Source organism: Adiantum capillus-veneris, chromosome 14 (genome assembly GCF_014529385.1).
Source record: "Adiantum capillus-veneris isolate H3 chromosome 14, ASM1452938v2, whole genome shotgun sequence".
Lineage (NCBI taxonomy): Eukaryota > Viridiplantae > Streptophyta > Polypodiopsida > Polypodiales > Pteridaceae > Adiantum > Adiantum capillus-veneris.
Window position 1 is genome coordinate 27,342,813 of NC_140944.1, and position 16,964 is coordinate 27,359,776.

Here is a 16,964-nt window from a genome sequence, read left to right on the forward strand (position 1 = left end):
CACATAATTTGCTGCTCGTGGATGGACTAAGCACATCGACGTTCATCACAATTTTGTTGGGGAGTACATTGAGGATGGTTTTATTTGCTTGGAGTATTTTCCCACTTGAGACAATTTTGTAGATCTTCTCGCCAAGTCTCTATCCCAACCTAGATTGTATTATGGCACTGAAGAGGTGTTGGGAGACGTGTCATTACTAGATGGTGGCATTCTAGGTTGCATCTCATGATTGTATGGCCACAATGGCCCTACCCATGCTCTTGTAGTTTATTTTGGCCATTTATTAGCTTTTATGCTGTTGTGGCACATGTATTACTATATTTGCCACGTGTTACTATGTTTTTACTGAGGTGGCGGTTTTATTAGCAGAGTTAGCTACAAATATCAGAGTAATTGCACTTGGATCATTCTCTTCCTCTGACATTGTGTTTGTCTCCTCTTTCGCGTGCTCCTTTCTTCATGCCTTCAATTGCATCCATGTTATGATCCTGATCAGTGATGCTACCCTCCCGCAGGTAAGGACTGCTTGATTGCCTAACTGCAAAGATCCTCACTTTGTATAGCCTCTTTAAGGTTTTTGGGATCTCTTGTACTCCGAGCTGCCTCTCAATCTTCATTCACAATTAAGCTTTGAAAAAACTTCACAGAGTGCAGAAGTTTTGAACATGCTAGTGTCCATGCAAGTAAGCTATCAAAACTCAAATATGACCGATCATTTGACCTGCCTCTTTGGCTATGCTATTCTGCTCTTTGTGAATCATCAGATGATGGAAGTCCTTGCTGACCTAACTGCAAAAAGGATCATGCAATCAAGCACACTGATAAATTGCTTACTCCATAAATTCAGCTCATAGAGCATCCCGTTTCATTCTCTATTTTTTGACAAGCTCTATTTGTAGAATCAGGTTTCTGTTTGGCTAGTGATATGTCCATGTGGCAGAGCTGAAGGACAAATGTACGGAAAAAATATTCTTTACTAGATGATGGGAATTTGGAAGGCACTTTTTGCCAACTACACAAATGCAAATACCATCATCACTTAGAGTTTGTTTTGCATTGGCAGGGGAAATCATTAAAGGCTGCATGCATAACTATTTTACTTTCATACTCAAAAACAGTGCACTGTAAAAAACATTGTTAAACAGAAATTTATAACTATCTTGTATATTTGCTCCAGCTATGGAGGATTTTGGATATTCTCAGCATTATGACTATATGGGCTCTTCTTCGCCAAGTTGGAAGGAGACAGGAACAGCAGCCAGCTCATCTAATCAAGATTCAAAGATTTCTCAAAAGCTTCACCAAATAGATGCTGTGCTACAGTTGTGTGATCTTGCAGAAGGCTTAATGACCAAGCTATATAAGTTCAGACAAATTCTGGATAACCCTGATATGGGCTCTTATCAGTTTTCGGAGCTGTTTTGGAAGGCAGGAGTATTTCCAGAGTTACCCAAACTTTGCATGCATATGGCAAAAAAATTTCCAGAACATCCATCAAAGCTACAATTGGAAAAGGTGAAGGAACATGATAGTGGCGTTTTGAGGATAACAATTGTGCCTGCTCTTTGGGCCAGCTGAGACAATCTGCTTGTCTTTTAGGTTGACAAAATGGCCTATGATCAGTTTCGTGATGGTGCAGAGTCCTCTCTTTTTGCAATGGATCCTTGGGTGATGGTGAGGTCATTGTTCGATTGTTACATTACTTTTCCTTAGCAAAATTAAGTTCACAATTTTGTGAATACACTTTTCCAAACAGAGGAATGGTTGTTGCACAGCTGAAACTGCAGTTGCTAAAACTGAATTGAGAGTCTCATGCTTGTGTGCAGCAATTTATTTTTGATCATTTGGCTCTCAGGTTTTGCTTGACCTTATGAAGTTCCGAGAACAAGCTGTTAAAGTTATTTTAGAACTTTGCAGTACAGTTATCACACTTCAGGTATCTCCTTTTTGATGTACACATAAGTAAAGATTACGATTATTCCCAAAGTGATATGTAAGAAATATCACTGTCAAATGCCAGCGGTCAGCTATGATATTCCTTTTTATTTTTTGATGCAATGGTGCCAGCCAAATCAAAATCCTTTGATTCTTCACGGCTTTATGAACTTGTTCTGTTTATATGTCCGACTGCACCTTCTTTCTGCAAAGGTGAGTTCTGTTTTACAAGTTCCATGGCACTCTACTCTCTTGTTAACTCTTTTTTGTCAAACACTTTTCTCACTGAAATTTGATCATTGCTTTTGCTCAGAAAATTTACTTGGACTCATGTAATTTTTTGGATGAGTGATCGTTTATGTACATGAGTGGTGACCAAACTTTCTGGCCAGAAATTCCTGTGAGAAAGTGAGAACAGGAGGGTGATAGAAGTTATGAGTTAGTTGAAAAAATGGCACAACTTAGTTGTCACAGGATGCAGAATTTTCCTACATCCTTTGAGCATAGATTGTGGAAGTTGTGAACATCGCCCACGGCTAGCATATTATCATGACAGCCCAACATGACTCCTGCAAGGGTTCTATGAACTTATTCAGCACATGGAGGTTACATCTTTTTATTGCAAAGTTTTGCCCCTTGAGGTTCTTAAATTCAGACCTAGCTGCAGCCCACCAGCTTCTCTTTCATCAGTGAAAGTGTATAATGGAGGTGTCTCTAGACTTTGATAGTGCTTTTTCACCTTCAGCTCTCGTGAGGTGAGGATGCTGGCTCCTTGCTGACATGATCTCTCGTCCTTGATGAGAGTGACTATAATTGCAAGCTGGAGTGGAGTTGGTCTTCTTTTGGCTTGCATGCTCGCTTCCTTTTTGGCTGTTAACAGATGGTGAGTGATCATTAGTGCTCCTTGACCCTGGCTATGTTGTTACTAGAGATATAGTCTGTTAGTCAGTCATTGCTTTGGGAAAGTCAGTTTTTCCATTTCTAAGGGATGTTTATGGATTATTTGTTGTAATGTGCCAAGTGTTTTCAAACTTGCAATTTTAAGGTTTATTTTGCTCTTAGGGGCATATTCAAATGTATGTGCTCGTGTAGGTTCCAAGGAAAATGCTGCTACAAACATATAATCTTACACACACATTTCTCAAGAATGGAAGGGATTATGAATTCTATCATCGGTAAGCTTGGTGAGAACTTTATATCCTTCTCATTTCTTCATTATATCTAAGTTTACATAGCTTGTTTTCCTAGAGTCTGCTGAACTGAACAAGTGAGAATTTCATGGTGGTGGTTGCGGCGCAGGGGGGGGGGTGTTAAGAGTCATGTTTCAAGGATGGTATGGTAAGGGCAAGGTGTGCATTGGAAGAGTGTTCCTTAAACCACTGTATCAAAAGCTTTGTAGAGGAACACAAAGAAGCAGTAGATGTCACGAGGTTGTGGCAACCACTAACCTTAGTTGTTGGTTTCTTTCCCTTGATTTTTGTTTAATTTTTGGGACCCTCTTTTTGAAGTCACAAATGACCAGACATTGTGTGACCAGTGTGAAACGGCCGACAGCCGAGAGTCACTTGCAGTTGGGAAGGGTAGGTCACTAGCGGATGGTCGGGCCGGTCGGCATTGAAATCCGAGCAGTAAAAGGTGTCTAGGCCGAGTTCAAAGCCATTTTAGGCCCCTCGCTTAATAAGTCGGTGGGTACTAGGAGTTAACTCAAAAGAGGCAAAGTGGACACTTGGCGGCTGCAGATGCAATGTCCCAGTCCAGCATGAAGAGGGGGCGTCCAAATTGAGAGAAGGGCTGATTTTGACTCATAAGTGAACTACTGTGTGTGTGAGTAGTGGGTGCAGGTGATCACAGCTTTAATGGAAAGCTTGCCTTCTCCCTTGTCTTATGTAGCGCGATGATTCCACTCTCACGCACTTGTCTTCCCCTTTGAATACAGATTTGTAATGCCCCGCTCGAGGGCTTTCCATCTGTATGTATAGTTGTGTGGGTTCATGCGCGTATGCCGAGGCAAGAGCCTCTTGTCCAGGTACTGGATTAGCTAGTTGCTAATCCCCCACAGGTACATGTGAATTTGGAGAGCTTTCATGTGAGAAATCTCGTTTGATTCAAAGGGCAAGTAGCCCTATCGGTGCGGGAGTACGAGGGCTTGCTACGGATGCGACCGGCACACGAAACGGAGCCCAAAACAGTAAAATACAGCTTGCTGTGTATTTTTTCAGGTTTAGGGTTTTGACCCTAATTGATCTCTAATACCCCTAGGAGCTTCGGGGAAGTGTTGGGATCATTGTATAGTTGATCTGGTGCATTGTATAGGGTTTAGGGTTTTGACCCTAATTGATCCCTAATACCCCTAGGAGCTTCGCAGAAGTGTTGGGATCATTGTATAGGTGATCTGGTGCATTTTCATGGCAAAAAACAGAGAATTCAGCGTGCTGCAGATAGTGTCCGTATGCGTCGGGAAAGTCACCTTTGGCATGGGGATTTTGTTTGTGAAGCTTCCTACTGCGGTTATGTTCCCAAAATCGGGCTAGAGTAGGCCATTTTCAGCCCGGTAAAAGCAGGACAGCGTGTAGGAACTTGCAGGTTTTCTCCCAAGTTTTATAAGAAAAAAGAAATACCGAAAGGGGCGCCAGTCTTTGGAGCCTACAGGGTGTCACTGTTTGCTTGGTAGCACTCTAGCTGCCAAGCCGTGGTTTGTTTGAAGTGTTAATTCCAGTCACAGGTTTATTCGTGAAATTTTCTTGTGTGTCGTAAAGTCAAGTACACTTTATCAAGTAAAGATTCCGGTGAAAGCTAAAGTCTACCGCCCTACGGGCTGGTTTCATGGTTCCGTTGCCGGGACAGAATCACTTTTTCTTTTAAGAGTGAGCCTTGGTTGGTTTACGGCGAAGACACAGAGCACAAGAACTCAAAATTACACTATGGATGATAGAACAAACAACGCTAGGGAAGAGGGTTCCTATTCATAGGATAGACAGGTTATTCCTCCAGTGTTTTGAGCGTGGAGAGAGTTCATTGCCACCCCTGTCTGTACCTTTTGTTGATTTGAATGCTCCACAAGGTCAAGGGTATACGACTGGGCAACTAGCTGAGGATGCGTTTAGGACACATTTGGTTTTTGATGTGAATGTGTTCGCTCAGTTGGTGCAGAATCCTAGGTTTATGGAATATGTGCAAGCGCTGCCAGTGCTAGAGCAGACAAGGCAACCGTCGCATGGAGTAGAGCCTTTTGATGCTCAAGCCCAGGTCCCTTGTGCGTCCCAGCAAGGCGGGGAGCACTCACATGTTGCGGAGTCACGTGGGGCTCCAAGACAAGTTCCTTCTATCCACGAACAGGTGGTTAGGACGCCTATTCCACAAGCTTTACCAGTTCAGCCAGCCACCTTTCAGAGTCCGCATGTTGCATCAAATGGACAGGGAACCAGTTTCCAGGCTATGCAATACGTTTTTCCACCACCCACGGTACATCCTAGGTATTTCGGGGATGGATTAGTGTTTTAGAGCATGGTTGGTTATGCGCCTTGAAACCAGCAATATATGCTAGGAACAATGTTTGGGGGTATGCAAGGCATGATGCCAAACCCCATGTATGAAGATATTGGCATGCAGTAGGGGTTTCAGTGCAATCCGGGCGAGTTTGGGGTGCCACATGGCAATTTTGACATGGTTGGTTTTTCCGACCAGTAGGTCCATATGGCACTAGTGACGCAAAATGTCAGTGGCCAAGGGGCGTCGATGATCCCTGTTACTACAGTGCCCATGTTGCAGACAATTCCCTATGACAATTTGGGAGCACTAGAAAAGCCAAAAGCCTACAAAGAAGGTGGTGCAACTGTCAAGTTTGAAACCTTGAGCGGCTTTGAGGATAAGGCAAAGGCTCTTACTTTCCTCTAGCAGTTTGATATAGCTTATGTAGGGGGGAATTTTACAGAGGCCTCATATTTTTCCACATCAAATAGCCTTCCTTTAGGGAAGAGCTTGCAACTATCTTCTTACTTTGTAACCGGTCAAAGATGTCTGCAGAAGCTGGATCTATGGTGTCATATCCTCGAAGCTGTGATGGCGAATGGCCGAAATAGCTGAAATTAGTGGCTTCCGAGACAATGTGTCTGCCACCAAGTTCTTCTGTCCCTGAACATGGACGAACTGAAAGATATTTGCCCACCTCATTTGTTTGTCCGAAAGTTGTTTCCGAGACAGGAAGTATCGCAAACTTTGGTGCTTAGTGAACACAATAAAGCCGGTTCCAAGTAGAAAATGGTGCCATTGAGTACGAGCATGGATAGCTACCAAAAGCTCTTTCTCATAAATCTGTGCAACCCGTTCTAGGCACGAAAACATTCTGCTCTCATAAGCTATAACGTGGCTCTCTTGCATTAAGACCACTCCCAGACTGCGACCACAGGCATCACAATAAACTTCAAAGGGTTTTTGCAAGTTTAATAATACCAACACGGGATCAATTGTCAACTTTTTTTTGAGAGTCGTGAAGGCTGCAATCTCAGATGGTCCCCAAGAGAAAGGAACCCCTTTTTGTGTTAACATGCAAAGGAGAATTAATTTCTGCAAACTTTTGAATGAATTGTCGATAATAATAGCACAAACCCAAAAAGCTTCGAACTTTGTGTACATTCTTCAAATCTGGCCAATCTCGAATGGTACAACCTGGGCCAATTTTTATACTCTTCGCAGAAAATGTCCTACAAAGTGTATTTTTGGCAAGAAAAACTCGCTCTTTTTCCCTTTAACCTTGAGTCGATGTTGCCCCAGTGCCTGGAAAGCTTGGAAAACCTGTAACAGATGGTATCTGTGCTCTGCCTCACTCTTGGAGAATACTATGATGTCATTAAAAAAGGTGCCCACAAATGACTGATACTCTCGAAAAATCTTGTCAATCATCCTATTGAACGTTGCAAGAGCTTTTGTGAGACTAAAAGGCATCACCAAATACTTGTACAATCCAAAGGACGTCCTAGACGCGGTCTTGTATACATCTCCAGGAGTGATCATGATATGATGATAGCCACTTTTCATGTCAATTCTACTGAAACATGTAGAGCCGTGCAGGCTATCTAGTATATCATCGATCGTGGGTATTGGAAACTTGTTCTTGATGGTGATTTTGAGAGCTCTGTAGTCAATGCACATTCTCTAAGATCCATCTTTCTTTAAGAATAACAGCACTGACGAACAATAAGGTAGGTAAGACCCTTCTCAAGAAACTTTGTCACGTAGCATGATAGATGCGTAGAGATATGGATAACCTGAAAGATTAAGAGAGACATATTAGAGAGATAGAGAGAGACACAATGTTGGCCCGAACGGCTGGGGCCCCTTCACAAGGATATGTTTATTCCTCTAGAATTACAAGTGTATAGGACGAAAATTCAGCATGGAATCACCGTCAAACAAGTAAAAAAACAATCTTGTTGGTTTCCCCTCGTTTGCATGGGTTGCCCTTGCAAGCACATACAATAGTTGGAGAAATGCACCCGTCTGTGTGCCACCCCAAAGGCCTACCAATGGGTCACCCAACTGGTTGTCTTCTCTTGCAACGTCGAATGTGCAAGAGTGATGTCCTTCAATGAAGAAAAATTCAGCATTGGCTTCCTCATGCGTTCTCCTTCATATAATCACTTTGTTAGCACCCCCTCCAATGTCTTCCTTACATAAGCTTGAATGAGAAATGAAATGAAATGAAATGTTATATTAACGTCTTCAAAAGGCCAAAATGACCTATGAGACCAATCAGTTACAAAATAGTGAATCTAATACCATGTCTTGGTACAAAAGAACTAGAAAAGAACTAGAAGTGGAACAAAATACTACCACTACTACTACAATCTAAATGGAGGGAGGTAGTATGTAGAGCTTAATGGAGGGAGATGTAGCATGTAGAGGTCAAGGGAGAGAGAGGGGTAGCAAGTAGAGGGCAATGGTGTTTGCGGTGTAGAGGCTTCTTGGGCTGAATTAGAGAGAAATTTCAGCAGTGAGTGATCTCCAAAATGAGGGAAAAGGGCGTCGTCAGTGCCCAAGAGTAGGTGCAGGTTTATATAGAGGTCATTCATCCTTTGAACGTACTCTACAAAACCAACGAGCTGAGTTTCTATCACCCTCCGGAGGTGATGGGCATACTTAGCCATGATAAAGGCTAGCATTTGTCAAGCTATAGTAAAAATACTAGAACCGCTAAAGATCAAAACAACAACATAAGGTGTTATTAAGTCAAACAATAAGTGGGCTTTTTAGCTCCCCACTTCTATTGAATTTACTACTGATTATCTTGAACATTCCAAAGGAAGAAACATTAAAAATAAACTTACTACAATGCAAAAATGAACGAACTTTTTTCATGATTCTTTTGAATGAGTATCCTTTTTCAACTAGTAAAGAAATAAGATGGCAAGATTGAACAACAAAAGCAGATTTACTAGAACAAAGACGAGAAAATCTAAATAGTTGAGAGCAAATGACACCGTACTTAGCTAAAAGAGAAATGTTAGAAGAAATGTGAGGCATACGGATGATATTTAGATTGGCATATTCTGGTTCAAGGTGCTTATCATAGATATCTACTTCCAATCCCAAGGGAGTCTGAAAAATCTTAAGGTCTAAAAAGGCACAACAATCACTATTCGTGGTACAGTTGAGTTCACAAAACTCCTTGGGATAAATTCCTCCGCCTATAGAACTCGAATTCAAGTACATAAAATCTTGAAAAGAAGGAACGTCAGGGACAAAAAGATCATCTACAAAGCGTCTTACATTGCATAACTTGTGCAAAAAGATTGGGCAAGTGTTAGCAAGGACAAGACGCTCCATAAAATCAAACTCATAAGTAAAAAGATAGAAATTAGCAAGAAAAACAGCACAATTGGTACCCATAGGGATACCAATTGTTTGCTTGAAAAGAGAGTCGCCGATGGTTATATATAAATTGTCCAAAAGAAAATCTAACCAAGATATGATGTCAATGTCATCTACAATCCTGGTGAATCTCTTTCTTCCTTTGTCTACATCTACATTCTTACTTTTCAACCATAAGAAGTCAAAGTTCAAGGCTGACTTTTCTACTAGCAATGCCTTGTACCTATCCTTCTCAAGCTTGTACGCAAAAACTTTTGAAATAAGAGACTTGACTCTAAATTTAAGGTCCTCCAAATTTAGCTTCGTGTATAGCGTAGTAAAGTCAAAAGTTTGGAGACATAAAGGAGAAGATTTCTCCTTAAAGCTTCTTGAAGAGTTCAAAACTTTAAAACAAGAATCACACCTACTGAATCATTTAAAATCCAACTTGAATCGGTAGGTACGTCTGCTTCCTTTAGTATATTTTTCCACAATTCATTTACGCTAGGTAAAATAGCTTTGAAACAATAACTAAGCCATTTGGAAACCTCGGTCAAAGAGGTGTTACAAGAAGCAGCTATAAATCTAGGCTTTATAGGGTTCTTGTGGAACTTCTAAACGGTATATAAAAAAGGTAATTTAGGTTGGCACTTGAAACCAAAAGACTTACAAAAATCTTGATGTTTCAAGATAACATCTTGAATTGAAAAATCACAATCATTGTAAGTCTGAGAGTTTACTTCACCTAACAAACATTCTAAATAGAACTTTTTGCACGTAACAACAATGTTATTAGAGCACTTATCTACGTAAGAGATTACAAAATCATGATGAAATTTCCTAAGAGCATCACGATCAGAAGAAGATTAGCTATCCCTTCCTGAAGAAACGTTCCGAGAGCAAGATGCTAATTTCAAAGAAGCTTTCTTGAGGACTACAGACTTCCAATGGGTAAAAATACCTTGAACTCCTAAAGACTCCTCAAACTTTACTACGAAACTAAAAATTCCTTTTTCTATGGCTTTGAGAAGGCAAGAGTCGTTTGAGGAAGGGAGCCTATATTTAGTACCTCTTGAGAAAAGGTCTTTCAAGGAATCCGAAGGAAGGATAGAACAATTGGCAGTAACTACATGACCCAAAGCTCCATTTACGTAAGAAGAAAAGACAGTTTTACTACAAGGGCAATCGACACTTGAGATTGCTAGCCTTTCTTGCTTTTTTAGATTACGTCCTATGTCACTATAGTTGAAAGCTTTTTGTTCTAAGGTTTTCACATATTTGAAAGCTACGACGAGATGGTTCCATACCTTTCTCACACAAGGAGGGAGAGCATCCAAAGCTTCTTGAGATCTCAAAATAGAGCTTAATCCACTCTTGTCTAAGTCAGGGGAGGTAAAGATAGTTATAAACAAATCTTTCTTTCCAACCAAGGGATTTTTCAGACTAGGACACTTGGACTTCAGAAATTTGCCTAATAGTACTCGAAGTTGAGTGCTATGAGACTCTCTTAGCTCCAAACCTTCTTAAGAGTAGTTCTCAAGGGTATACAAGAGCTTAAATAGGATCCTTATATTATACCTTTCAAATAATTTATAAGAAAAAGAACCCAATTCCATGGCTCTAGATAGGTAAATCAATCTCCGTTTGAAATCTCTATAAGCAAAAATTCTATGGTTAGAAGGGTCATCACTCTCAATTCTAGAGATTGAAGCCTTAGGGAGACCTTGTATTCTACTAGAAATAGTGTTGTGCAAGACAACTCGATTAATTTCAGGGATAGAAGGTGGATCTGAACAAGAACCTTTAGGAATCCAAGTTCTTTTAAACTGACTTGAAGGGAGAACTAACTCGGGTTTGGGATGCCTTCGCCAAAGACTCTCTTTTCAAGCAAACAATTGGTATCCCTATGGGCACCAATTGTGCTGTTTTTCTTGCTAATTTCTATCTTTTTACTTACGAGTTTGATTTTATGGAGCGTCTTGTCCTTGCTAACACTTGCCCAATATTTTTGCACAAGTTATGCAATGTAAGACGCTTTGTAGATGATCTTTTTGTCCCTGACGTTCCTTCTTTTCAAGATTTTATGTACTTGAATTCGAGTTCTATAGGCGGAGGAATTTATCCCAAGGAGTTTTGTGAACTCAACTGTACCACAAATAGTGATTGTTGTGCCTTTTTAGACCTTAAGATTTTTCAGACTCCCTTGGGATTGGAAGTAGATATCTATGATAAGCACCTTGAACCCGAATATGCCAATCTAAATATCATCCGTATGCCTCACATTTCTTCTAACATTTCTCTTTTAGCTAAGTACGGTGTCATTTGCTCTCAACTATTTAGATTTTCTCGTCTTTGTTCTAGTAAATCTGCTTTTGTTGTTCAATCTTGCCATCTTATTTCTTTACTAGTTGAAAAAAGATAATCATTCAAAAGAATCATGAAAAAAGTTCGTTCATTTTTGCATCGTAGTAAGTTTATTTTTAATGTTTCTTCCTTTGGAATGTTCAAGATAATCAGTAGTAAATTCGATAGAAGTGGGGAGCTAAAAAGCCCACTTATTGTTTGACTTAATAACACCTTATGTTGTTCTTTTGATCTTTAGCGATTCTACTATTTTTACTATAGCTTGACAAAATGCTAGCCTTTATCATGGCTGAGTATGCCCATCACCTCCGGAGGGTGATAGAAACTCAGCTCGTTGGTTTTGTAGAGTACGTTCAAAGCATGAATGACCTCTATATAAACTTTCACCTACTCTTGGGCACCGACGACGTGAGTAGGGATGTCATAGCTGTTGTCCAAGCTATGCATGATAAAGGTGATAATCTTATTCTTCCTGTTTGGACAAGCAGCGAAGTTGAGATCACATATTGTCAAGTTTGGTTCTTTTCTCTTCGTAGGTTTGTAGTAGTATTCATTTTTCGATTTCGTATTTAGCTTACCTGAGGACTTAAAGAATGTGTTCCGTTAGAAGTTGTTGTGTGAAGTTTGATTTCTAGGATTAAGTTTTTAAGATCTCTTATTCTTTTTTGCTTAAAGTTTAGTACTTGTTTTAAGCTAAGTAAGTTGCGTCAACTTATTTTACACATGCCTTTTTTAAAAACATTTTTAAGTTAATAATGTTTTGTTTTATTTAGTTTTGTTTCGTAGCAAACAAAGTGATTTAGTTAGTTAGTTTGTTTGTTTTTGTTTTTCTTTTTCTTTTCTCGTGTCCCTTGCTTTTATAGTTCTCTGAGTGCTTTATTCCCTCTTATAATTCGTGAGTTCAGACTTTCTGAACTTATGAAGGTATATTTCGTCTTTGACAAGTGTCCTTACACATGTAACAAGTGTTTTGACACTTGTCTTTCTTTTGGAATACTCCTTTTACATTCTTATAGCCCTTGACTAGAGGCTTCTAGAAGATTCTAGAATGGGCGAAAAGCTGATAACAAAAATATCAATATGGGAATCAAATGAAATCTATTTTCGAGTAGAATACCTAATGCTCAAGCATTTTTAAAACAACACTCAATAAAAGTCATCAGGTATGTTTTACTGTGTGTGTGCATAAGGTAGATTCCATCTCTTCCATACACTTGTATCCATCTATATCTCTCTTCGAATAAGGTAAGAGGATATAGTTCATGCTTTTCGAGCACGTCAATGGCCATTCATACTTCCTGACTTAGGGATAGAAGTATGTCTAATCAATCCTTGTTCTATAAACACAAGAACGCATGTCCAATTATGTAATCTTTCAATCAGAAAGAAAACATATATAATCTTTCATAAATTTCTTTGATTCATGTGTTACAAAGGTTGATGACATACCTCCCCCCCTAAATTTCAGTTGTCCACAATTGAAAGGATTCCAGATAGGGGTTTAATACTCTTGGATAATCTTTGAAATCATTTTTGTGCTAATTTTTCCGATTTAATGCTTCTTTTAGTGCTAGGCTCCATTATGGCCGAGTCTGCCCTTGATCTCTGGAGTCATGACAGAAACTCAATACGTTGAACTTTGTGTTGATGTATGCTCATGTGTGTGTGCGTGTGGTGTGTGCTGTGTTGGGGAGCATATGTTAGTACCTAGTTCTACACCCACTATTGGGCACTGACGACAGGTTAGTGGGGATGTCATGGTATTTTAGTCAATACTATGCATGATGGAGCTGATGGTTATATTGTCTTGTGGGTGACTACCATGGGTCTTTACCTTCCACTTTCCTTCAAGTGTGAATCTGGGCTTATCCTGGATTCATCTAGGTATAAATCTTTGAAATCATCTTTGGGTCCTTTCTTTTCTTTGTGAAAGACAATCTGTTTTGTTTGTTGGACTCCCGTAGATACTTTATGAAGTACAGATGGATCTTCGAACTTGATTGTTTAGAAGATGTTAACGGCTTCTTTCCTTGAGTTGAGTCAGTCTTCGCTCTCTTTGATGCCGTCATTCGTTGAAGAACCCGTCATTCGTTGAAGAACTGCTTTTGCTTCCGCGTCATATCACGAGCTTCTGCGTTCAATGGTGACTCCAGGCAATGCTTTGAAGTTTCTTTTTTTGAGACATGCATAAGAGGCTTCAAAAGTGGATTTCAAACTTGCGGATAACTTCTTCGTCACTTACATTGATACATTGGGCAGCCTTGAGATATGTATCCCAAAAGCGGTCAATATACCCTTGGAAATTATCCTCTTTCTGGTCGAGCTTATCCGAGTCTGTGCACACGTCCTTCTTGAAACTTATTGGCAGAAACTGAGATGTAAACATCTCTTTAAATTCCTTCCAAGTTTTAGGATCTGTGTTCTTGGTTACATGTGTTAAATACCAATTACTAACAACTTCTTAAAGATGCGTAGATACTTGATGAAGCATAGACTCTTCAAAGAAGTTACAATTCTTGAAGGATAAATCAAATTTTGTGATGAAGGCAAGTGCCTTTGCGATGTCCATGCCCTTCCATCGAAATAAGGAAGTTTCACACTCCCGTCTCCCAGCTTGTAGGTCTCTTTCTTATTTTTCTCATTCTCCGATTCGTATATCTTCTTCTCCTTTGTTCGTAGCTCCATTGGTGAATGATGAGAAGAGGCTATCGCATAGGGCTCTAAGAAAAATAGCATTTTGGAGGAGTCCAGATTGATGGTGCCCTTTGAATTTGTGATGGCCTTCTTAGCGACCACCAATTGCACATCACGATCTGACAACTCTCTTTCATACGCTGAAGGAGATTCTTATTCTTTTCAAGCTTTGTCGATCCATCTTTTCTCTGGTTGTGAGCATGAGATAATGATGGAGTCTTTTCTCTATGTCAGCTAGTTGATTTCTCATGATTACTACTCTTGGAGGATTCTCTTTTGAGGAAGAGGAATCCTTCGAATGACTATAATGTGTCGTTGACCTCGATCTCTCTTTGTGGCTTGGCATCTTTATGGCAGCAAAAGTCATTAAATCCAAGATCGCCCTCAATTACTAGGATGGTAACGAAGGTAACTCTGCTCTGATACCAATGTAACTCGCCCTTGACACACCACAAGCTTATTCCTGCCAATTAACACTTTGCATAAAAAATAAATACTAATCTCTGGTTCCTTGAGAGAGAGGGACATGCATGTGTAGAGATATAGCAAAGTGGGCTGACGAAGATTTTTTCACAGATTTCCCGGAGTCATTGGCGGACTACATGGAAGCCATGCAGCTCACCTTGAAAAGGGGGGAAGTCACGTGCACAGACCTGCATGCCCAGGCACCTTAGAGTAGTTGCATACCCTTTGATTGCACATGAGCACAACCAGTGTCTGCTAGGTGTAGGCACTGGGGAGTGTTCCCATATGGTTGTATTAGTACCTAGCCTAGGTATTTATATGCATGAAGCACCTCTTATAAGTGAGTTTATTAACTCATTAATGAGTGACATTTTTAGAAATTGTGGGATTTTTTATGTGTTTGCTTGACCCAGCTTTAATCTCATATATAAGTGACCCTAGGGGTCTCTTCTCAAGCATAAGTCAGTACCCTCAGTACGAGCACCAAGTACCCGCAGAACCTCAACACCTCTAGCTTTTTTGCTAGTAGTACCACTATCAACATCCATGGCGTTTTTTCCATCAGCATATTCAGCCCACCAGCGTCTTTAGTCTACAGTAGCAGATTTGCATTGCCATCAGTTTTCAGCCCTAGCGTCAGTTTCAAAAGTTGTAGATTTCAGCCATAGTCCCAACGTTTTCAGATTCAGCCCTCAGATCAGCCCAGTGTTTTCATGAGTTCCTTCAGCGTTTTTGCATTTCAGCCCTTAGCTTTGCAGAACCAAGCACCTGCAACAAGATCCCATGAGCGTCTAGGACCATTGTACCAGCATTTGTGCAATCTAAAGCAAATACCTCTCTAGCAATAGAGAGGGGGGCCCTTGGAGGGGGGTTTGGGACCCCATTTGCTGTTAGTCTTCTTCTTCTCTCTCTCTCTCTCTCTCTCTCACTCAAAGAACCTTCATTCAATATCATTCTCTCCTCCCTTTCTAGTCTTTGCACATCTCTCATGAAGTAAAATGAACTCTCTCATTCAATAAAAGGAACTTGAGTACTCATCCCGAGCATTCACCATCAATCACTTCGGCTGCACATTACAACATGGAATCACCGTCAAACAAGTAAGAAAACAATGTTGTTGGTTTCCCCTCGTTTGCATGTGTTGCCCTTACAAGCACATACAAGAGTTGGAGAAACGAACCTGTTTGTGTCACCCCAAAGGCCTACCAATGGGTCACACAACTGGTTGTCTTCTCTTGCACGTCAAATGCATAAGAGTGATGTCCTACAATGAAGAAAATTCAGCATTGGCTTCTTCATGCGTTCTCCTTCATGCAGTCATTTCGCTAGCACCTCCTCCAATGTCTTTCTTCCTCACATAAGTTTGAATGAGAGAGAGGTAGTATGTAAAGCTTAAGGGAGAGAGGTAGCGTGTAGAGCTTAAGGGAGAGAGACAATAGCATGTAGAGGGCAATGGTGTTGGTGTTCGTAAATTTCTTTGATTCATGGGTTTCAAAGGCTAATGACAAGTATCGTCTTTCGTTATCGTCAGGTAGTTCCAAGTCGTGAGGACATCCTGTTCGTACTTTGCAATCAATTATGTTGAAGTGAACAGTTTCTTGAATTATACCCAGGTTTCTAGAGCTTTCTTGTTCAAAAGCAAGGTTGACCACCATGTCTGAGCATCGCCCTTCCGAAAAGATGCCGTCTTTTGTACTTTGGAAGCTTCAGAAAGGTTACCCCAGAGAAAGCGGTGTGAAACTATTGTATATAAGCAAGAGCTCGATGGAAATCCTTGAAGCCCGAAAAAGTGTCAACCTTTACTGCTTGACCCCTATCCTTGAACTTCGTACTTTTCTTTTTCTTCTTCTCTAAGTTGTCGTACCGAGTGGCTCTCAACGGGTGATTTTGCTTCTTTTCATAAACAGTACCAAAAGGGTAGGTATCACTATCAGAAGTATCGAAAGAGGACTAGGTCTCCTCTGAATTACTAGTTTGCTTTTTGTGCTTTCTAGACTTCTTCTTGGATCTGCTTTTGTTGCTTTTCTTGGTCTTTCTCCACTTCTTGCTCCTTTTCTCGTCCTCACTAGAACTAGAGGAGGGGCTGTCGAAACTTTCTAAAGTCCACGAAAAACTGATGTCATCCTCGAAACGAAGACACTTCTTGGATCTACTAGTCTCTTTGAAAGTCGATTTATTGTCCTAGATTAAACCCGGGGTAATTCTTTTATTTTCTTTTCTTTCGAGGGTGCTTTTTTCTTCTCATCAACTGATTGATCTTCTATTCAAGAGCTTCGTCAAACTCTTCTTGCGAGTACAATTTCCTCTTTTTGCACTTAGCTTTGCTTTTGTCTTCATGGCTGACCTGAAAGGTGAGTAGACGGCTCGTCGCCATCTAGAGTGAGCCGTGTCAAGCGGATAATTCTTCAGGGACTTCACATAGGTCGGGTCCTTGGAGTACTTGATGATTCTCTTCGTGCACGTGTCAACTTGGAGTTGACGTCGGTATTCCTCCGTCTTGTCGAGATCCCCTGCGAGAAACTTATGGTCTCTCGAGTCCTTGGAAGGAGGCTTGCTCCTGCTCCCATTGGAATCTCAATGGCTCCCTTTGTTCCCTTGCTCGGATTGGAGTTTTTTTCATCTTCCCTGTTATGTGCAGCGGAAGTGATCTATGGTGATAA

At 40.6% G+C, this 16,964-nt stretch overlaps 1 protein-coding gene across 2 annotated transcripts in view; it reads left to right on the forward strand.

Annotated features, from left to right (window-relative positions):
• Nucleotides 1–16,964, forward strand: part of GRL (transcription activator) — a 128,352-nt gene that overhangs the window by 16,442 nt on the left and 94,946 nt on the right. For both annotated transcript variants that reach the window (XM_086528421.1, XM_086528420.1), the window contains exons 3-7: nucleotides 1,178–1,515; nucleotides 1,600–1,674; nucleotides 1,856–1,936; nucleotides 2,068–2,148; nucleotides 3,028–3,110. In XM_086528421.1, coding sequence (XP_086384547.1) covers nucleotides 1,180–1,515; nucleotides 1,600–1,674; nucleotides 1,856–1,936; nucleotides 2,068–2,148; nucleotides 3,028–3,110 — 656 coding nt within the window. In that variant the 5' untranslated portion in view covers nucleotides 1,178–1,179. The remainder of the gene's footprint in view (nucleotides 1–1,177; nucleotides 1,516–1,599; nucleotides 1,675–1,855; nucleotides 1,937–2,067; nucleotides 2,149–3,027; nucleotides 3,111–16,964) is intronic.